At 41.5% G+C, this 21,574-nt stretch overlaps 3 protein-coding genes across 12 annotated transcripts in view; 1 reads left to right on the top strand and 2 right to left on the bottom strand.

Moving 5' to 3' along the window:
- ubr4 (ubiquitin protein ligase E3 component n-recognin 4) overlaps positions 1-1,338 on the bottom strand; it is a 48,134-nt gene extending 46,796 nt beyond the window's left edge. For all 6 annotated transcript variants that reach the window (XM_035646265.2, XM_035646266.2, XM_035646269.2 and 3 more), the window contains exon 1: positions 1,205-1,338. In XM_035646265.2, coding sequence (XP_035502158.2) covers positions 1,205-1,329 — 125 coding nt within the window. In that variant the 5' untranslated portion in view covers positions 1,330-1,338. The remainder of the gene's footprint in view (positions 1-1,204) is intronic.
- On the top strand, positions 223-12,247 carry emc1 (ER membrane protein complex subunit 1). 2 transcript variants are annotated; one of them, XM_035646272.2, is made up of 24 exons: positions 223-358; positions 2,146-2,331; positions 2,772-2,899; positions 3,008-3,073; positions 3,157-3,250; positions 3,340-3,468; positions 3,714-3,840; positions 4,024-4,173; positions 4,364-4,531; positions 4,836-4,907; positions 5,217-5,315; positions 5,398-5,494; positions 6,069-6,185; positions 6,653-6,661; positions 7,079-7,278; positions 7,477-7,626; positions 7,919-8,080; positions 8,291-8,410; positions 8,766-8,903; positions 9,662-9,835; positions 10,056-10,266; positions 10,383-10,467; positions 10,568-10,697; positions 11,036-12,247. In XM_035646272.2, the coding sequence occupies exons 2-24, from the start codon at positions 2,240-2,242 to the stop codon at positions 11,213-11,215; spliced, it is 2,898 nt and encodes a 965-aa protein (XP_035502165.2). In that variant the 5' UTR covers positions 223-358; positions 2,146-2,239; the 3' UTR covers positions 11,216-12,247. The 2 variants fall into 2 exon arrangements, with proteins under 2 accessions (XP_035502165.2, XP_035502166.2); XM_035646273.2 differs by lacking the exon at positions 6,653-6,661 and having other exon boundaries at positions 224-358.
- Positions 12,248-13,379: 1,132 nt separating this feature from the next.
- On the bottom strand, positions 13,380-21,364 carry LOC118317514 (ERBB receptor feedback inhibitor 1). 4 transcript variants are annotated; one of them, XM_035646274.2, is made up of 4 exons: positions 21,139-21,364; positions 16,874-17,002; positions 15,984-16,060; positions 13,380-14,886 (listed from the first exon to the last, which is right to left on the bottom strand). In XM_035646274.2, exons 2-4 carry the CDS (start codon positions 16,918-16,920, stop codon positions 13,868-13,870), a joined length of 1,143 nt encoding a protein of 380 aa, XP_035502167.1. In that variant the 5' UTR covers positions 16,921-17,002; positions 21,139-21,364; the 3' UTR covers positions 13,380-13,867. The 4 variants fall into 4 exon arrangements, with proteins under 4 accessions (XP_035502167.1, XP_035502171.1, XP_035502168.1 ...); XM_035646278.2 differs by lacking the exon at positions 21,139-21,364 and adding an exon at positions 15,325-15,490 and having other exon boundaries at positions 16,874-16,938; XM_035646275.2 differs by lacking the exon at positions 15,984-16,060.
- Between the last annotated feature and the right edge of the window lie 210 nt (positions 21,365-21,574).

Raw genomic sequence — 21,574 nt, 5'->3', positions numbered from 1 at the left:
AGCTCTGATCTGATCGCATACTTGCCGGCAGTGTGTGTTCAGAGATATCCTTGTTAAATGACTGTTCAATTAGAAAATAAAACACTTCATGGTGCAGTTAACAATCCGTTTGCACTTGAAAACGAAACTTAACAGGGGTGGTACCAGTAGTAGTCGTTATTTGCAGTCTGGTTGTTGCCTCGGGAAAATGAAACTGATGAACATGGAAGGAAGCTCTTCACTTGAATGCACAGATGGATCAGCTGGTGTCAACACTGAACAGTGAGGGTCAAGTGACCTGACCAACGCACATGCAGGAACCATTGACTTCCTGATCGCCTCACTGTGTAGCGAAGTTTGAAGAGAAAACAAGCTGCAGGTATGCGTGGCTGTAACACTCATCTCCGAAGACGATTCTCCTCCTGCGTAACAGGCACTGCACCAGATTTTTTTAAACTTTAGCAACAATGTCAGCTTGCCCATGACACCTATAGCCTTTAATAACGCAGCAAAATATCTAGGGTAGCATTCGACTTACCAAACTATAACTGGGGATCAATCACCACCTGATCAAAACTGAGTGGCGTGGACAGGATCCCCGCCTACTTTGAGCCCAACCACACAGACAGCAGATCACAATATACTGACTGGGTGTTAGCCAGCTGATGCATAAACAGTCTATGGACAAGCCCCGATTGATGTGACACAAGGCGAATCACATGTTCCTAAATTAGCTGACGTATTCACACATTACACTGGCCGTTACAACGCTACGTTATCCTGTGCCTTAGGAAGGCCCATTAGTTCGCTCAGTGGCTAATGTTTGTGTTAGCTAGCTAATGATGAAGCAGATTCCGTACACGTTACACTGCGGCGTCGATAACGTTTGCAACGCGATAACGTGATATACCATATCATTGGCCATCTGCCACTGGTGGTGCCGTGGTTAATATCGTTCACGAGTAACCAGTCTGGTCAAGCTACATAACATTTTGAGTAAGTTAGCTGACGTTAGCATTCAGCTAACGCCAGCAGCCGTTGCCAGTGCAAGTTAAGCTCAAGTTAGCTTCCTAGCCGCTAACGCTAGCTAAGAGGGTAACGTTTCCCATCAAACTTGACCAAGTGAGCTAAGTTAGCATGTTAGCCAGCCAGCTAACATCTGGGTGGACACGGCCAGTTTTCGAACAAACGGAGACGCGGAACTTCTTGACATGAAACTGGTTACCTGTTGATTATAGATCCAATAAGCTGAGGTAGCTCTTTAGTTTCAAAAGCGGTGTACGAAGCCGATAACAGCGGTCGCACTGCCGCTGTCCATTCGTGCTCCCCATCTCCTCCGCTCGACGCCATCTTGAAACCCAGTAGAAAAAAAACAGCCACTGGAAGAGGAAGCGAGAGAGTAAATCGCAGGGGGGCGCTCACAATCTCACAGGTTGGGCTGAAAGGTAACTTCGACGGACTCCAAGGAACAATGTTCCATCCCAGGGTGCATCATGCAATGACATTAAAGGAATCGTTCATCTTTCATCTTATTCCCTTGCTAGTGTTACCATTGGATTGCACAGTGAAGAAGCATTTAAATGTGTTGTTGTTTTTTATTAAAGAAATATATATTTACCATTCTTGTAACTTAGCAGTGTGCCTTTAGCAGATTTGACAAATTCCACTAAAATCTGGGGTATTACAATAGTTTAGTGACGTCACCATGACCTCCATGGCCTCTTGAACCAAAAAATGTCCAATATAATAACAATAATCATGTATCTTACATTAGTCAACATGTACTTACAAGCCTTGCTACTCTAATTTATGAAAGATTACTGCATCGTGTCTGTAATAGCCATGGCATTCAAAACCACTAACCAAGCACACACACAAAAAAAATCAAACAACCTTCAGTGTGTTGTATTTCTAATATCTGACTTAAGTAAACAAACTGCTATAGCGGGGTTAGAAAGTGTTTAATCTCAGAATCTAATTTTTACCTCTGGGCAGAGTAGATTTATCTAACCTTTATTTTAACATTCAAGACAGAGTAAAACCTACAGTTGAATCGGCACCTCTCCAGGTAGGATTTGCTACAGGAGTGTAAATTATTTCACAACTGACGGTAAATTCAGTCGGTGCATTGGATTTATCGGAGCCATGTGCCTTCCTCGCCCGTAGGGGGCAGCACCGCTCACTCACCGGTCAAAGACGAGGCCAGTCCAACTTCCGACTTCCTCCTTCTCATGAAGAGCAAGCCGGAGCTACTGCTGCAATGGAGAAGCTAATCGTCTTGTGTCTGAAATTCATTATTTTGTGCGGCACTGTCGACGCCGTGTTTGAGGATCAAGTGGGGAAATTTGACTGGTAAGTGGAATTGCAGCGAACGAACCGAATGCGGCGGCTGTTTGGAGCCATGTTTTAATGTGGGGAGGGTAATGCTAACACCTGTCACAGCCCCCACTGCGACCCGGTGCTGAACGTTGTGTGGGAGGACAGGCCAAAATGAATTACAAACAACAAGAATAATCGTTCCAACATTGTCTGTACTAGCTTCCCTCAGGTGTTGATAGCTTGTAGGAAACCAGGGGTCTTGTCATTGGGTGAAATGTGAATTAAACTTGATTTCTAAGCATTTGGAATTCATTGTAACCATACTGATAATAACCAGTATAACATACACCAGTTGATTTTAATCTCAGCGGTCATAACACTGGTATTTCATCCCTGTGATGCAATAATTGGTTTTGTCATGTTTACAAAGAAGCCCCATGTCCTTCTGACCGCCTCTTCTTTTTGATTCTCAGGAGGCAACAGTATGTAGGCAAGGTTCGTTTTTCTCACTTCGACACACACATGCAATCATCTAAAAAGGTGCTTCTGGCAACGGAGAATAACGTTTTTGCTGCAATCAATACCAGGACTGGAGAACTATGTGAGTATTTTAGTCCCTCATAACAGACTGTCCTACTGGGCCAAGTACGTAACAATAACTTTGATATGAAAGATCTTGAATTGCTGCTCTTTTCTATGTCTGCCACAGTCTGGCGTCATGTGGATAAAGCCGGGCAGGAGGGAAGCATTGATGCTTTCCTGCAGCACGGACAAGGTGAATTTCGTCATTGAAATTGAGCTCAGATAAGCTTCTTCTTCCTTCACTGAAAGCAGATAACTCATTAAGTTGTCTCCTAGATGCGGTGCTGGTGGTCGGTGACGGCCGTGTGCTGCGCTCCTGGGATATTAATATTGGTGGTTTGAACTGGGAGATTGTGCTCGACTCTGGCAGGTGAATATCTCGATGATTGGCATTGACAGAGATTATAATTGCATTTATTTTTGATCGGGTTTTAAGTGCTTTTGTCATATACATTTTAGTTTCCAGTCAGCATGTTTGGTCGGACAGCAAGACAACGTGAAACACGTGGCCGTCTTGAAGAAAACTGCCATCTCTCTCCATTACCTTTCTAATGGTCATCAAAAATGGATAGAAAATCTTCCAGAGAGGTAAATTACCATATTTTTTTGTAAACATTTTAGAGCTGTATCAGTGTCTGTGCACTGAACAAATAGTCTACCCTGATATTAAGTATTTTGTTATCTTGAATGCTTTGGTAAAAAGTACCATCTATATCACAAGATGCTTGTCCAAGTCATTCCAGATCTGTTCAAATGAGAAATCCAACATTCAGAAAATTGTCGAAAAGTTGTCATTCTAACATTGTGTAACTGTCTATTTATTACCTCAACAGTGACACCGTGGATTACCAAGTTGTGTATTCTGGTGGAAATGGTGAAGTTTATGCACTGGGAGTCGTTCAGCATTCCCACATTACGATTGTTGTCTACAGTGTGGAGGACGGCGAGGTTGTCAAACAGGTAATCCTCATTTATTGTAGCTGTATATATAGTATACAAGTGCTTTGTAAAATATCCAGAATATAATACTTTACTTAAATAAAATGCAAACATTGTTTTGAATACATCAAGCAAAACAAGGCGATGTATCAATATATTGATAAAATTCCACATCTGTGACACATCTGGTTGTCCTGTCTTCAGATCTCGGTTGAGGCTCCATGGCTGTCCGACATACAGGCCAGCTGCGCAGTGGTCGACCAGGGGATTTTGACATGTGTGGACTCTGCAACTGTGTCCTTGTACATGCTTGACTTACATGTACAATCACAGATGACCCAGATCCCCCTGCAGGTACCCATCAAAATGACAAAAAAAAATAATAAAAATTTTCCACTATGAAATGACCGCATGTGTCCTCTGCTCTGGTTTGCGTAGTTCTACAACTCTCTTTTTCTCTGCATTTCTCTCCAAACACATTAAAACAATCTATTTTTATACAGTCCTCATTATTTTGTGTCTGTCTTTTTGAATTGTCTTCTAGTCACTGGGATTTGAAGCTGCCCCTGGCTTCCATCCAGCACTTGTGTCCACTCAGCCCAACCCAGCTCGTCCACCACTGTCAGAGTTCTTCCTGCAGCTTGGGCCTGAACACTACCTGCTTCTTCAACTCAACAATGGACAGATAGTCACACTGAGGGATTTCAAGCCAGTCAGTAACTGTGTCTCTACACTGCACTTATATCTCTTACACAATTGAGATTCTGACCATTAATATCCAGATTGCTATTTTTTTCTAATGTTGGCTTATTCTGGTATTGCAGTTACTGTATTGATACTGATTTGACTGTCACATTATTTTCTTCAGTTCTAACATTTTTAATATGTCCTTACATGTAGACTCTGAAGTTTCCCGTAATGGATAAATATCACTGTACCATACTGAGATACTTCAATTGTCTGTTTTTTAAGGGAGTTTTGTTGTAAATGAGCATTTAAATTTTCTTGTTTTATAGGCAATGCTGGTTTCATTTGCTACCACTGGAGAGAAGACTGTTGCTGCTGTCATGTCACCCAAGAATAAAACTGTGAGTTAATGAAAAATCATACATTTAGATCAGTTAAATACGTGGTTGAGTGTACGTAAGACTTAAGACTGTAGTCTTATGTGTCCCCTTGTGTGCTTGTTATATGACTGGCATATTTAATTTGATGAAGGAATCTAATGTGTTGCAATGAAGTTCAGAAACGCTTTACGTAGCTTTTAGGCTGCTGAGATCGTAAATGTATCTTTTGAGGTTAATTAAACACGTTAATTCAAGAGCCAAATTACAATGATCCGTTTCTTTTTGAACCACTGTAAAAGATATAACTTCCTGTTTTTTTCCCCCTCATAGGCTTCCACTCTTAACCTCTTCAGTGCAGAAACTGGACGCAGACTTTTAGACACAACACTGATTTTTAATATGGATCCTTATGGTGGGAAACCAGAGAAGGTTTGTCTGTTCTCTTTCAGAGCAACCTTTATGGTGTTAACAATGGTTTTCGGGTGTAAGTAGTTTTTATTCTGTGTTTCAGCTGCATGTACAGGCATTTCTCAAGAAAGACGACTCGGTTGGCTACAGGGTCATGGTGCAGACAGAAGACCACACACTTACTTTCATACAACAGCCAGGTATGGATCGCTGAACAAACCGCTTTATCAGTGTTGAACAGAGTGCACTATAATGTTATCCAAAGTTTGAGCACTGCTGCCTGCAACAGACAGCTTTTATTTTGCCACTGAGGGGCGCTATAGTAAAACAATTAGAAACCTGCCTACAATAACGAAATAACAGAGAAAATAAGCAGACCTTATTTTTCCAGGGGTGTTGTTTGGTCAGATCCCACGACTACGCTAATGTCTGAATTATTTTTTTTTATGTTGTGTGTTGAAGAGACAAATAATTGAAACCTTTGATTTATGTGAAGAGTATATCCCTCATGGTGATTACTGTTTTCCAAAGTGCAAAGATGTGTCAGATGTGTCATCACCATGAACACTGCCAACATCTGACCACTATGTGGTGCACAAACAGGCTGTCAGTTTTCATAACATACACATAATCCTGGTCTTTTCCACGGGCACGCAGGAGGGGGAAAAAATGTGTCATTTCATAATTCAGAGAAAGCGTGAGCACAGACTGCATACTGTCACAGGGTGTGGAAGGTGGAACGATTACAGAACAATAATAAGTCTTGTTTTCCAGGGCGTGTGATATGGACAAGAGAAGAGGCCCTGTCAGATGTGGTGACAATGGAAATGGTGGATCTGCCCCTTACAGGAACGCAGGCAGAGCTAGAGGGAGAGTTTGGCAAAAAGGCTGGTAAATGTCAAACCAAAATTCCTTCTTTATTTTATTTTTTTTACTCCAGAGTGTACATTCCAGATTGTTCCTCTTTAAACTGAACTCTCTGCTGTGAATTACTAATCAGAATTTTCTATTATTTTCATTAGTTCTTAAGGTCCCCCTGTAGAAATGTAGGACAGTTTTCCGATTCTAATCTTAGTAATTTTCTAAAGCTTGTTTCATAATTTTGACATTTATGATCCTATAAATAAGAAATAATAATGTTGCTTTTACTGTGATCCGCGCTTCAGCCGCCCAGCACCTGAATTTAATCATCTGACAAATTGCTTTTATTATTTTTGCGGTTGCTACAGGCAAATGGCCAGTTAAAAAAATAATAATAATAATAATTGTTGGGTATGTTAAGATAATGAATCACTTGGTTGCTATTGGCTTCACTTTCTTCTGCTTTGTCCTGTTTTCATTGCTGCGTTTGGATTCAGCCATACAAGGTAACAGACTTATCTGCTCTTAGTCAGTACAAAGTTCATAGTCTCCAGCTGTCAATCTTTCTTTCAAGTCGACACCTTTCTACACTGGATTTCACTTTAACATTAGTTATATAATACAACTATTACCACTACTACTACAGATTGTGAATGTAAATTTGCACCCGTCCTGTTTGATGCACTGTTATTAATGACGCAAGCAGTATGCTGCTGCCTAACAAATATTATTTCACTATATTTTATTTCAATGATCAGTGATCTATAGGGCCTGTTTAGTGTTATAAGGAACACCTGTGATTTGCTTGCAATGACAAAATATCCACCGTGACATGTCTAATACGTTGTGATTCTCCCACAATGTGAATTGAATCCACTGAAAGTCATTAATCGGCCTCTGTGCTCTCGCTGCTTTTTGTCTAGACGGCCTGTTCTCCATGGTGCTGAAGAGGCTCTCTTCTCAGTTCATCTTGCTGCAGGCCTGGGTCGCCCACCTGTGGAAGCTGTTCTACGATGCACGGCAGCCTCGCAGTCAGGTTAAAAATGATGTGACCATCGAGAACCTCTCCAGAGATGAGTTCAACCTGCAGAAGATGATGGTTATGGTCACTGCGTCAGGAAAAGTACGAAACTAAAGCTTAGCCTTTCATCTGGTCCTTGTTCGAAAGTTGTGCAGGGAAGACGACCTGTGCTGCACAGTTTTGGTCAAACTAGTTTGTGTTTGTGTTATCTAAGATCAGGCAGTAAAACTACATAATGATAAATTGAGTACATCAGTTCTCTCTGAAACTCAGTTCAGCCTTTGCTTCTTTTCTGTTAAGCTCTTTGGGATTGACAGCAAGACCGGCAGTATTTTATGGAGGCACTACTTGGATGACATTCCATCTAATGCAGCCTTCAAACTGATTGTGCAACGGACCACCGCACACTTTCCTCATCCCCCACAGTGCACACTGCTCATCAAAGACAAGGTATTTCATAACAAGGGGTCTGAGCTTTGTGGTTAAAGAACTTCAGGGGGGGATTCGATTTCATTATCTTGTGGGCTGCATAAACGTAAGCAAAGCAAATGACTTAACTGTGAATTCAGCAAATTTGTGACTCGAGAGAACGGACGAGTGTTTTTTTCTGCGTGCCTTTTATAAGCGTGGATAAATCTGATACTTTTTCTCCTTCAGTTGAATGCAAAACCCCAGTCTAACCTGTGTAACCTTAGAAGTGGATTATTTATTGCTATTTCTTCTTATGTTTTTTTTTCATCAGGACACAGGCCTGGCCACACTCCATGTATTTAACCCCATCTTTGGAAAGAAGAGTCACGTCACTCCACCCACTATGACTCAGCCAATACTTCAGTCCATCATCCTGCCGCTCATGGACCAGGATTATGCAAAGGTTTTACTCCTGGTTGATGACCAGTACAAGGTCAGTGCCAAACTGTAAACCAGATCAACGTGAATGAATGAATCATTACATACAGTAAAGGTTGTGTCCTGAAGCCATTTGTATCCACAGCTTACAGATCAAAATCTAATGCCCTTGATTTTCATTGATTTGTTCTAGTGATGTTCTTTGTTTTGGGTGATTATTATTGGCTTGTAAATATTGTACCTGTCTTACTGATTTCTTCCTCAGGTGTCTGCCTTTCCTTCTACAAAGAATGTACTGCAGCAGCTCCAGGACATGGCGTCATCCATATACTTTTTCCTTGTTGACTCCGACCAGGGACGACTCTCTGGCTATAGGCTACGAACGGTAAATCAATCTTCTTCTTTTATGGGGGAATATTTCAAGGTTCCTTGAAAATCATGGCTCAAAGAGTGTTTAAAACTTTTATTGTTTATTCATTTTACTCAGTCTATCAGTAATGGGGGTGGGAAATGATCAAGAACATTCAAATACAATTTATATATATTTGATTGACTCAGAATGAAGGAAATCAATAGAGTTGAAAAACTAAAGTGTCACTGGCAAGTGGACACATAATAAATAAATGATTGTGAGAATGGACGTTAATTTAAAGCCTGATATCTGGTTATTGTCCCATTCTCTCACTTTGAACTGCACCTTAAATCACGCACGACTGATTGGAATTCTTCTTGGTTCTCAGGACTTGTCCACGGAGCTCATCTGGGAAGTCGTCGTCCCAACCGAGGTACAGAGGATTGTCTCGGTCAAAGGGAAGAGGCCCAATGAGCATGTGCACTCCCAGGGCAGAGTGATGGGAGACCGCAGTGTCCTGTACAAGGTACAAAAACTTCACCTAAATCCTCACCAATGCTGTGAGTTGTTGAAAGTGTAAACATCATGCTGTTCATATAAATTTGGTCAGTGTTCTGCGTCTTCTTTCCCTCTTCAGTCGTAAAGACAGAGTCACTCCCCATTTTCTGATGGAAACGGAGAACTCGAGACACACTGTGCGTCACGTCACTGTTTCCCCAGTGAATCATGTTCTCTCTCTTCCACTGACTCAAGAAGAATCAACACTGTTTTTGTTTTTTCTACTAAGACACTCTACCTTCTTTATTACATCTTTGCTTATACTCTTTGTGACATATGAAATTAACCATTCTACCCTTGCCCTCATTATTAGGCACACTCACATAAATGCTTGAAATGTACGATAACAATGCAAATGTCCAATGCTCTGTCTGGGCATTCTGGAGGCTGTTCATTACATCTCGCAATACAAAGGTGTGAGATCAGATGAACAACATCTATCGGTCGTTTTCTTATCTATTCGAAGAGCTTTATCAGTGTTATTGGAAAAATTCAAACTTGGCATGGCTCTAGAAGAAAATGGCAGGTCACCAAAATCAGCAGGAATCGTCCCATAGCAATCAAAAAACTATTTTGTTCCACCCAGTGTCAGACACATCTAAACACTACACCTTACTATTGACATTGTTTGTATTCAATATGTCTGGATATGGGTAGCTCGTCTATTTGTATCTGTTTTCAACTTTAAGATGCTTAATTTTATTTTATTATTAAAATGTTTTCTAGTACTTGAACCCCAACCTCTTGGCGGTGGTCACTGAAAGCACAGACTTGCATCAGGAGCGCAGCTTTATCGGGATCACGCTGATTGATGGCGTGACCGGTCGCATCTTCCACAATGCTGTTCAGAGAAAGGCCAGAGGACCTGTGCATGTTGTGCACTCTGAAAACTGGGTGGTGGTAAGTGTTTGGGACAGCTGTAGTCACTCTTAATGGCAGAAATAAAGATTAAAAATAAAGACCCCCTGTTGGCTTGTTGCTTTGCTAGAATAATAATACGGAGTATTCTCATGGCAACTGTTATAAAAATGTAAAACATTGACAACACAAGCAAAGTGTTAAATGTGGGTCATGTGATCAGACCTCTGAATGTGTTTGTTGCCTCCGTTTTACCTGACAGTACGAATACTGGAACACCAAGTCTCGAAGGAACGAGTTCTCTGTCATTGAGCTGTACGAAGGGATGGAGCTCTACAACAGCACCGTGTTCAGCTCACTGGATCGGCCACATGCTCCTCAAGTGCTTCAGCAGTCGTACATTTTCCCCTCTTCCATCTCTGCCATGGAGGCCACTCTGACTGAGAAGGGCATCACCAGCCGTCACCTGCTCAGTATGTTTCCTGCGTTGTTTTTTCCAGTTAGACGCCATGTTGAAAACACAATAACCTGCCTTTTTCTCATAACAGAAAACGATTTTTAACTTATCTTTGGGTTTGCTTTCTCACAGTTGGTTTGCCTTCTGGAGGTATTTTGTCATTACCCAAGATGTTCCTCGACCCTCGTAGGCCAGAAATAGCGTCTGAACAAATCCGGTAAGCCCCTCAGTCAGATCTAGTGTCAAACATTTCACCCAAGGTTCTTTTGTGGGGGGTTTTTTTCTATCTGGCTAATATTTTTTTTCTTAATCTCCAGTGAAGAGAACCTGATACTGTACGCACCAGAGCTGCCGATCCGCACAGAGTGGTTCATCAACTACAACCAGTCTGTATCAGGAGTGCGAGGAATTTACACTGCCCCCTCTGGGCTCGAGTCGACCTGCCTGGTGAGTCTGCCGTCACTACACCGACATAACATTTTCTGCGGCGGTCACCAACACAGACTTGTCTTCAGGTTTAAGCAGTTGTCTGCCTTATTATGACATTTTTTGCAAGCTTTTATTTTGTCAAGCTCCCACTGTGCATGAAGATTGAATTTCTTCTTTTTTTTCCCTCTAGCAAAACGAATTCAGTCACTTTGGTTTTATCTTCTAAAGTGGTCATTAACTTATCTTGATCACTAATGCCATTATTTTGTGATTCCAAAAAGGAAGACTTCCATTAAAGGTCATAAGACAAATGGTCAGTGGCATTTAAGTTAAACAATAATCTTTTTTCCTTGTAGGTGGTGGCATACGGTCTCGACATCTATCAGACACGTGTTTATCCCTCGAAGCAGTTTGACGTACTTAAGGACGACTACGACTACATGCTGATCAGCAGCGTACTCTTCGCCCTTTTCTTTGCCACCATGATCAGCAAACGCCTGGCAGAAGTCAAACTGCTCAACCGGGCCTGGCGGTAAAGTGAACATCAAAATCCCATCTCTGACAGCCCCGAGGCTGCACGAAGGACCTCGGCCACGAGGAGATGAGATGGCTGAGGCCGTGCCTGAAGAAGAACAAACGTCAAAGTTCAACAAGGCCCATAAGCAACTGCAAGGGTGAGGGGGACAGCGGGGTGGGGGTGACAAGAGGGGTTACTAAAGGTTTTATGTGTTTCTTTTTTTTTTTTAACTTATTTTGCATCCACAAGGAATTATTTCATGATAGAATAACTGTGTTTGTGCCATGTCCTTTTGATTAAATGTGTAACGCCTAATTAATTACGAATGAATGCAACAGACTTGAAGTTTATTAAATAGTGGACTTTGTAAATTTCTAAAACATGTGAAAGTTGGTGCTTACATTCTCCATAACCAAGTCAGGACAAAAGTTTTTGACTACCCTGTTTTTTTGCCTGACTTGGTCCTGGAGAATATGGACAATGACTTTGTCAGACATGATACATGTAAACATCATAGTTTGTTTTTAGTCGGGTTTTTTTCAGGATTATGTTTTGTTAGACAGTTCTAATGGAGATGATACATTTTGAGATCAGAGAATATAGAGACAAAAGCCTTTTATCATGTGAGCATGATTTGTACAATGGTACAATACCAAGTTCTATGGTTTGTACTTGTAGCCTGCTGAAATGCCATGTGGTTTCATGGCAAACTAACTGTGACTGTAAAGATTGAGCAGATATGTGATATGGACAAGAACTGGTTATTTGTGCTTTCCTGAAGACTCTAACCAAAGGTACTGTCACACCGTCTACACCCTCACACAACTGACCAAGGACAATATTCAACATTTTATTTCGCGATATGAACATCAATCATCCTGCAGCTCATGTTTGTGAGCAGTTTTGATCTAACGTCCACTGTTGTTGATGCCCCATTAAAATCTGTTCCAGAACCCCAGTCTTAGTTTTTTTTTACCCCTCTGCTTTCTGAGACTGTTCAACTGTTTGATTTAGTGACATTTTTCAATTAAACATTATATATCATACTCAAGCGAATGTATTGGTAATGTGTTCACTTGTACTTACCTAATATAGGTTGCATATTTTCCAAAAATGTGTTTATAAATGATACATCCAGCAAAAGCACCCGAAGTCAGAACAAATAAACCTTATCACTAAGTTGATAAAATATACAATAAGTTGCATTATTAATTGAAGGTACACATTCCATTTTGGCTTCATCATAGTATGTTATGCCATAACTGAATCACCATTTACAGTTTATTAATATACAAGTATAGAAATATGCTTGCTTAATTTTAGTTTCTTTTAAACATCTATGGCACAACAACACAGAGAAATGAAATATCCACTATGACAGAATAATTTATTACAGAGACGAGTATTGTTGTGAGAATACTGGCAAATCAAGCTAAGAAAAAATGCTGAACTATGAACCAATCAGAAGGAATAAGTTATTTTATTTCTATAAATAGATTAAAAACACAATTATTTACTTTTGACATGACAACATATACACACAAACAGCCTCTGCTAAGTTCCACTTCATGAGAACCTCCAACCAATTGACGTACTGTAACACAGACTGTAAAATGTCGGTCTGGACAAATGTAACACGATTTCCAACCCTACACACAGAAGGAATCATTATTGGTCCAACTTTTGCATTTTTTACCATATATGGAATATTTGAGCTAAATTCATAGACATTGTTAAATAGTTTTTGCTTTAACAAGTAATATTTAGTGTTTTTCTACTGATCATAGAAAAAAATAAAATAATGGCCTCTTTTTACAAATGTGTATAAAAACAGCTAATATAAAACTTATTATAACAGCATCAGAAAACATTAATGACTTTGTTATTGGCTTCTGTTCTTCATACAAGAATCGTTGGACACGTCAATCAATTGAATGATGACGGCAGGTTTCACTTATTTGTTCTGAATGTTGGTCCAGCTACAGCTCTTGTTTACATCACAGAATGTACTTTTAAATAAAATTACCACTGAGCACATGAGAATAGAATAGAATAGAATCAATCAATCATTCAGTGTTGATCAATGTTGTTTGGTGTATTGTTGAAGTCAAAACATCAGCTTTTGATTGTGAGAGCTGTGCACTTACACAAAAGTAGGGAAAGGAATGAGCATTGACATGGACTGGAATCCACTGAAATTTAATTATAATAATATAATAATACGTGAAACGTAAATTATCACTTGTGTCGTTCCAATATTGAGCCACAATCTTGTCCAGTCAAATTGACTAGAAGTAACGATTTGAATTTGTGAGAATGATTCTGCAAAACATTAAATCTATTAATACATTACACTAAAGATTGAAAGCAGCATAGTCATAAAAAATACATGCACAAGCCCAGCTTGTACACACAGTAATTACTTACTCACTTATCAGAAATGTATTTATTATTTCAAGTTTCTTTTAGTGAGGTGAGCGTGCGACTGAACGACTTGAAATATACGACTGGTAAGACATTTTTATCCCTGTTTTCACTGCAGCATCCTAGTAACCAAGGCACAGGGGGTGTTATGATGTTTTCTGGGTGGAACATTGATGTGCTGCGAAAATACTGACTTGGTAAAATGTTCAGTTATAAACCTCAGTGTGGTTCACAGTGTGAGAGTTCTCTATCTGTTCTGCCAGACTCCTGCGCTTGCCGTCCTCGCCGGCTCACTGAGGACTCTCTCCCGTCGGTCTGTGCGTGCTGGTCGTCCCGGTGGCAGGAGGATGTAGTGCGTGGCACTGGCCTGTCTGCCGTCCCTCAAGATGGGAACAATGCAGGGAGGAAACTGAGCTGCAGGTGGCGACCTTTCACTGTGCTGTCTCTGTAAGGCCTTGCTCACATATTTTGGGTTTGCAGCAAAACTCTGTGTGGCAGGCATCACGCCGTTGATATAAATTGGAAGGCTTTTGGGGCTCGGGGTACGTGGCGGGCAGGGCGGGACTAAAGGGATCCTTGGGGGAACTTTGGGAGGCTTGTCTTCCTCGTTGTCGCTCACAGTCTTTGGGAGAGCAGGAGGTTTTCGTGGCATCGGGACGCGAGGAGGGATCTGTGGCTTGTCAATTGTGGGGCTGCTGCTGTGCGGCTGGAAAGCAGGGAAGGAGAAACGAAATCTGGATGACTGGCGGTGGTGGTCCGGCTGTTTGCTACACAGAGGATCCCCAGCTGCTGACGCCACATGCTGGTGGTCTTCCCTGTGGAGAGCAGGTGCCCAGTTGTTGGCCCCGAACCCACTTCCTCTACCTGTTGGTCTGTCCTCCCTCCCTGGCCAGGAGAAAGCCATGGAGCCCACCCCATCACCTCCTGCTGGCATTGGCTCCAGCAGCCTCTCCTGGTAGGCAGGATTTACTTGGCCAAAGTCTCTGTCATTGCCCCTGGACATGGCCCTGGGGCAGCTCCTGGGCAAAAGGCGCCGCCGGTCACTGGTAAAAAACTCCACCTCGTTATCGGCTGCCTCATCCGACATGAGCTCCTCAGGGTCAGGAGGAGGTGGCAGGGGTTTGGGCCCTCTCTGGAGGCCCCCAAACACTGTCCGTCTCTGGGAAGAAGGGACCACCTGGTCTCCCTCATGGGGCCGCTGTGTGTCATCAGACATCAATCGATAAGTATCAGAGCAGAGAGGAGACTGGGGGAGGGAAATATTGGCTGTGAAAAGGAAAAATAATCGTATATTAAACCAATGTCCTCAACATCCTAAATTGCACTGTACACCAAGAAAGCACAGATTTTCTTAACAAGGTTTCGCTTTCAATGTTGTTTCCTTAAGAGAGGAAACGAATCTCAGAGGAAAAAACATGGAAAACAACTTGCAATGAGAAAAGCAACTCTCAACTGGAGATTAGTGATGGTGTAGGAGGGAAAACAGCAGGGGGAGAGGCGGCGCAGTCTATTTAGAAGAGAGAGAGAAAAAACCTCCTTGTTTTTATGGAGGTATCTTACAGGAAACAGGAGTAATAATATGTCGAAAAACAGCCGCTTAACCTATCACCCTTTTCGTCAAACATCAGCCACAACACCCTGATTAACACAGGAATCGTCAGTATCTGCAGGACGGGCCACAATCGTAGCGGCGCTTCCCATAACCTTCTCTGTGGAAACATCCGACGTGCCCCAGACTGCAGGAGCAGCTGGTGAGCAGGGAGCGATAGCTGCTGGTCGCTCCGCTCTCGTCTCCACTACACTGACGACACACTCGCCTAAACCCCGGCTACATGCTGCTCCATTGGTCCAACAGGGTTGACACTCCAGTCTGTCGAGCCAAGGCAGACTTTAGATATAAATCTATTATAGTGACAAAAGTATGTAAACTAAATGAATTTCACAATTGTGACGACATTTAGATAATTTATGTTTCAATATCACAAATATGTATTGCACTTGTGTCGAAAGTAGTCAAAAATTCCTTCATTCATTAATTAATTAAATTGCTGTAAAATATTATCAGTGATTTTTCATTGTTTTTGTTAACCTGGCTTGTTTTATTTCACTTTTACAGATAATTCATACTTGTGTGTATGTATGTATGTTTTACAAAGCATAATGTGGCAGCAATTTATTTTTGAAACCCACTTATGTATGAATAATTACACATTAGAATTGATATTAGAAATAATTACTCTGAGCATTTACACCATTGTAAGTGCCGATACACATCAGTGTTAGTTGTAAACAACTTTCCATCTGTAATCTGAGACAAAATAATTGAATGATCACATGTAAAAGTAATATGTAAAAGGACTCACAGTTAAACTCTTTGGCCATTTGCTGCTGAAACTGCGTCAGGTTGTGTTCCATGTCGGCACTTAGGCCAAAGCACACTCTGCAAATGCAAAGCAAGAGAGGTTGAGAAATCCATACGGAGTAGTGTGTGTGTGTGTTGAGTGTGTGTGTGTGTGTGTGTGTGAATCATTACTGCACATAAGTAAGTCATTATATGTGAAATAACAAGCATGACATATGCTTTAACAGAATATATGTTCTCTTCCTCTTTATGTATTTACATTATGTAACACCATTGCAAGCTGCTTGAACGCTTCACTGGATCATATTTTTAACGTATATTTGCAGTTTATTTACCTAGTATTGTAATTTTGTTTTATATTATTATTCTATATTTCGTATTTCTATTAATAATACTGTCAACTTTAAATGTACAAAATTGGTTGCCCTCCTCCGTTGTTTTGTCTGTTTTTTATCCAAACTTAACAGTCACAAGATAGAAGGTGTTGTATAGTTTACATATTGTAAAGGCGAGATTTTAATTTGGTTTTTTTTATAACAGAACTGTCTTTAGAACTGAATTCTGATCACGCATACGCATTGAAATAATTTGAGGATTACCTCTGGGAGTAATTTAAAAGAAGGTCGGTGGCCTTTAAATGAAAGCAGGTGTTCATCTTTTAAAAGATCTTAAAGATTTTGTTTTGGATATGTGTGTGGCGCTGACATTTTTTTTCTGTTTTTATTTGTGTTTTTTTTATCTCTTTATACATGAAACAATATGACAAACAATAACAAAGGCAATAACAGAATCATGCTTGTGATGTGATAAGTAGTGATAGTGTGGTATATAGTAAAAACCGATTCCTGTTTCCGTTTTGTTCTGGTTGGAGTCAGAATGGTGTTATCGTACCTGTTGAGGTCATGCTGTCCCCAGCAGTTCTTCTGTCTCCTGGCCATGCTTTGGCAGAGTGGCAGTTTCTGTTCTGTTTGGTAGAGCTCCAGCACAAGTCAGCTCCGTCACACCCATCACCACTTCATTCTGGCCAGTGGAGAGAAACAGAGAGCAGAGCGGTAAGAGAGGGAACACATCATCATCACACATCAAACATTCACACCTTGTTACAGGTGTGTCAGAAGTATGATTCAATCGCCAAATACATGAATCTTCCACATGTGGCTTTTCTTTTTTTTTTGCATTACAGCACTCTTCCATTTGTTCTGGCCACACCACCAGCAGTGTGAAATGCTCATAAACGGAGCACGTAAACCATTTGCATCTGGAACACGACGGCGTCCAGCGCACCCAGCTGCATGCCGTCATCCTATCTGGCAGGTCAAAGGTCGGGACGGATACGCTGGAACAAATACTTACGGCTCAAAGCAACAACATATACGACCCTTACAGGATAAAGCGGTATAGGTAAAGGATGGATGGATGGATTCAATCATCATTACACACTTATATCCGACTCTGTCCTGTTACTCTTTCTCTGGCCTGCGCTGAAACGTTACTGAGTACATGAGAAGCATTTTGTGAGAGTAGCAGACAAGTGATGATTTTATCTTGAGTTTGTCTCCTAGGTTCAGCGTTACATTCCTGAAACACTGCATTGTTTAGGTGAGCCTCCAGGAAACAACTGGCACAACAAAAGCCCTGTAAATTACTTTGGTCTGCCCTGGCAGCTGCCATGTGTGTCTCTTTGTGGCTCCAGATTCAAGCCGTCTCTCTGATGAGCGGGCTGTTGCACAACCTCTGGGTCAGATGTGGGAGGGCAGCAGCAGCACTGCACAACCTCCTCCCTCTCTGCGACCATGAAACCCTGCAGTATCCGCCCTTACAACAGGGGCTAATTGTGCAGCATTCCTGTGATGCTGCATGACAAACTCCACCATTGCTCACTCACTCACACAGACACACAGACACACGCACACACACAACACATACACCTAAAGGCAAATTCAGTCTGATTCAGATTTTGCCTAATATATTTTAATTCATTCATTCATCACTTCCTGAAAAATGACATTTAAAGATGATCACAATGCAACTGACAAGGAAATATCTTACTAATACTACGAATGATACATATCTTTATATTAAGGGGTTCAACAGACGGGCGGTTCATGACCTTAAAAAATATTTTAAGTGTTGCAGAGTGGTGAAAGAAATGTTTCTACAGTCAGATAAAGTTGTGTATTCTTCTTAAAGGGCGAATATGTGAAAAGCCAAAGAAGCAATTCCCAGCCTCCATGTGGTTTGATTCAGATGCTCACCGTTTTTCCCAAGAACCACTTCACAGTCTATATTCTCGATGAGGTGAGGGTCATCTTGCTTTTATACAAAATTTGACGACATCAGCTCCCTCGGCTTTACTCGCGGAAAGGCCAGAGGGACGGTTCAAATTAACCCAATCACCTGACAAGTGGCAGGGTTTAAAACTGAGTGAAGCCCCTGTGTCAGCAGGAATCTTCCCTGCCGGCCTGCCCATGAACAAAGTTTACAGCTTTCAGAACAGATGTCAAAGTAATCCCTGTAATCTATGTTATGCCTTTGGGGTAAATTAGATTGTGACCATATTGTACTGTACTTCTACAGTACTGTGCAGAATGTACCTTATCTAGCTTTTATAACAATATCTATTATCCAGAAACAACACAGACACTCACTGCCCTTATCAACAACACTGAAAGCTACATTTCAAAATTAAATATAAGCTCTAAATTGAAAATACTGAACAGTTTATATTCCCTTTCCTATCTGAATAATTTAACCCTGCAGCACTTTACGCAATTCACCTGCAAACCACTAATTAGAAATTCACCCCCACCCCTTACACACACACACAGACACACACACAAACAGACACGTACGCATGGAGGCCTAAAGGTCTCCATTTTACTATCACACTGTAATCTTATTCTTCAAACTGCATTGTTCTGTTACACTCATAGGTCTACAGTCGACGTGGGAAGCCAACAATGCAGCGCATGCATAATGCGAAGAGGAAGGAAAGAAAAAAAACCCTCTACAAACAAAACACAGTGACCCGTGCATCTATTTGAATATTCATGTGATCCTTAAAACAACCGTCTGTGGCGTCATTTCCACCAGTGAGCCCCGGCGATGGAAGACGCTGAACAATTATGAATTCTACCGGCAATTACTCAGTGTCCATGAATGGAGCCACTCTGGGGCATGAATGGGCCTTTGTGTCGCTTTGGTGTGCAGCGAAACAAGCCTGAAAATCCAAGCGAACTTTCCCATGAGGTTAGGACTGAAGATACGCCATGGAGACCAGCAGACATGGCCAAGGTATGGGCTTGTGCCACAAATCCCCTGCAGGAGAACTGCATGAATTGACACTGTTGGAAGGAAGGACAACGCAGAGGCTGTTTGTTTATCTCATGCAGGCGCCTTGATGTGTTGTCCTTGGCTGTCCCCACCTCACTTTTTCTAACAGGCAAGAGGCCACTTACTGACTGGACATTTACAGATGATTTAACTATGGTGCTGGCATTAGGGAATGTGCGTTATCTCACCTTAATACGACCTGCTGCAATCTCTTCCGGCCAAATAACACACCGAGGGCCACCAGTATTTACTACCAGCCGACATGTAATGTTTCTTTACCAAAGATAATCTAAATAGACAACTGTGAATGGTTTTGTTCAAGGAAAAAATATCTAAATGTGTGACCCGGGTTTTCACAAAGCATCAGACGTCTACAAACAAACCAGGCCTGTAGCAGGTATAGAGGTCTGCTCAACGTGGACTGGTTTTTAACGGGCCAGATGTGAGGCCCGTGCTGCAGATGCGACAGGCCCAAGTCTATGAGAATTCAGTGCAATGTAGCTTGACGATGAGAGACAACTGGCTTCATCCAACCTTGTGGCATGTAAGTCTAAAAAAGAAATGCACAACATATCTCTCGATCCTTAATCTTTTGAGTGTGTACGAAATGTTATTTCACCGTTCGCTTTACAACTGGGACATGAGAACATTTTACAATGGTTCATTCCCGACCCATGAGCAAACTCTTGTGTGTCTAATGAACCAAGTGCTAGAGCGTGTGCTGTATTATTCATTGACACTTTTATAAACTGGAAAAATTGTACAGACCATCTGGCCAGTATATGGCACATACACCAGATTATTTTACCATAATAGTCATATAACATATATTTATATTTGTATAGCTTTGATTTGTTATCCTATATTGTTTTTATATTAATATTTAAATTCTAATCATTCTCTACTACACAAAATTATGCAGCGTGCCTTTGACTCTCTGAATCTTGACTTAAATCCTCCGGACTTTAGGACCTATGCTGGTGAATCATTCGTTTCTGGGATTGGCTCAATCCATTCATGAACTATACTGTAGTTTACTCATGCAGTAAATGACATGAATCATTTAAACCCTGTTCAGATTAATAAGGGCCATGTTTGAAGACACCGCATGAGTCAGTGAGTGACAGCTCCAGACTTTTCAATTCACTAACTTCAGTCAATCATATCTTTGGGGGAGAATATTTCCTTCTCCTGTGAAGCAGCAAATTGATTTAATGTCAACAATGTTTAACATTTATCTTTAGTTTGTACAATTTTAATTAAAATGTTACTCTTTTTTTTCAAGGTTGGAGGAATCGAACTAACTATGTTTCCAATGCCACAAGCACTTTCCAACACATGTGAGTCGTAACATATTTAAATATACAATCTACAGAGTCTTTTCTGTCTTCATTATAAGGATCGATCTAGAGGAGTCACTCTCCAGCGCCCACTAGCGGCTCGCCGGCGACAGTCCCGCAAACATCCCGCCTCGACGGGCTTCGCAGGGCGGACATCAGGAGGCATGCAGACTGTCCCGCTGCTCACGGACAGACACGAGCTGTACGAGACTACACTCATGTCCAACTGAAGGACCTTTGAAATAAATGAATGAAATGCTGTACTTTTGGCAAACTCTCCCGATTCTTTTTTTTTTTCTTTTTCTTTTCAACTCTTCAACTTTTAAGTTCCCCGAGAGGAAAGACAATCAACCAGTGTTGCTCGCCATTAAAACACTGCTCCTGAGTTCGTTAGATTATTCATCATCATCATCATCATCATCATCATCATCTCAGATTAACATCATTATTCACGGCCACATCATGACAGTGTCTAAGTCTTACCATGTAAATGCAGCCCGCTTGTCTCCATCACGTTAGTCCACAGCTGTCAGAGGCGATCTGCTGCCCGTCCGATGGGACCGAGCTCTTATCTGCTATGGCACAGGTCACTCGAGTCGGACTCCCACAGACAAGAGACCCATGTGCAACATCCCTTCTCTGTCAACACCGGCACCGGGAGGTGAAACTCAACTCGTCGGTGACGCGTTTCTCCCCCATCTCCTTATAAACTCATCCAGCCTCCGGAGCGCGTTACCGTGACTCCGCCCTCCAGCGCCTTAAAGGGAGAAAACACCCTGAACGTAGAGACCGTGGAGGAACAATTCGCCATCACCAGCAGAAGAAACACAAACGCCTGCATTTCTGGTTCTTATTGTACATAAAAGTGAAGATTTTCCCACTTGATTTGAAGATGATACTGTTGAGATTTTAACCACTG

The sequence above is a fragment of the Scophthalmus maximus genome, chromosome 3 (genome assembly GCF_022379125.1).
Source record: "Scophthalmus maximus strain ysfricsl-2021 chromosome 3, ASM2237912v1, whole genome shotgun sequence".
Classification (NCBI taxonomy): domain Eukaryota; kingdom Metazoa; phylum Chordata; class Actinopteri; order Pleuronectiformes; family Scophthalmidae; genus Scophthalmus; species Scophthalmus maximus.
The sequence above is the reverse complement of the archived record's forward strand: the minus strand, read 5'-3'. Positions and strand labels throughout refer to the sequence as shown.

What these genes read in the sequence shown, in the direction of transcription:
- LOC118317514 (XM_035646274.2), bottom strand. Translation starts at nt 16,920, where the DNA reads ATGGCCAGGAGACAGAAGAACTGCTGGGGACAGCATGACCTCAACAG. An exon ending in GGACAGCATGACCTCAACAG is followed by an intron (nt 16,061 to 16,873) that starts GTACGATAACAC and finishes TTGCATTTGCAG; the next exon opens with AGTGTGCTTTGGCCTAAGTG. An exon ending in AATGGCCAAAGAGTTTAACT is followed by an intron (nt 14,887 to 15,983) that starts GTGAGTCCTTTT and finishes TCCTTTTCACAG; the next exon opens with CCAATATTTCCCTCCCCCAG.
- emc1 (XM_035646272.2), top strand. Translation starts at nt 2,240, where the DNA reads ATGGAGAAGCTAATCGTCTTGTGTCTGAAATTCATTATTTTGTGCGGC. An exon ending in ATGGTGGGAAACCAGAGAAG is followed by an intron (nt 5,316 to 5,397) that starts GTTTGTCTGTTC and finishes TCTGTGTTTCAG; the next exon opens with CTGCATGTACAGGCATTTCT. An exon ending in CACCAGCCGTCACCTGCTCA is followed by an intron (nt 10,267 to 10,382) that starts GTATGTTTCCTG and finishes GCTTTCTCACAG; the next exon opens with TTGGTTTGCCTTCTGGAGGT.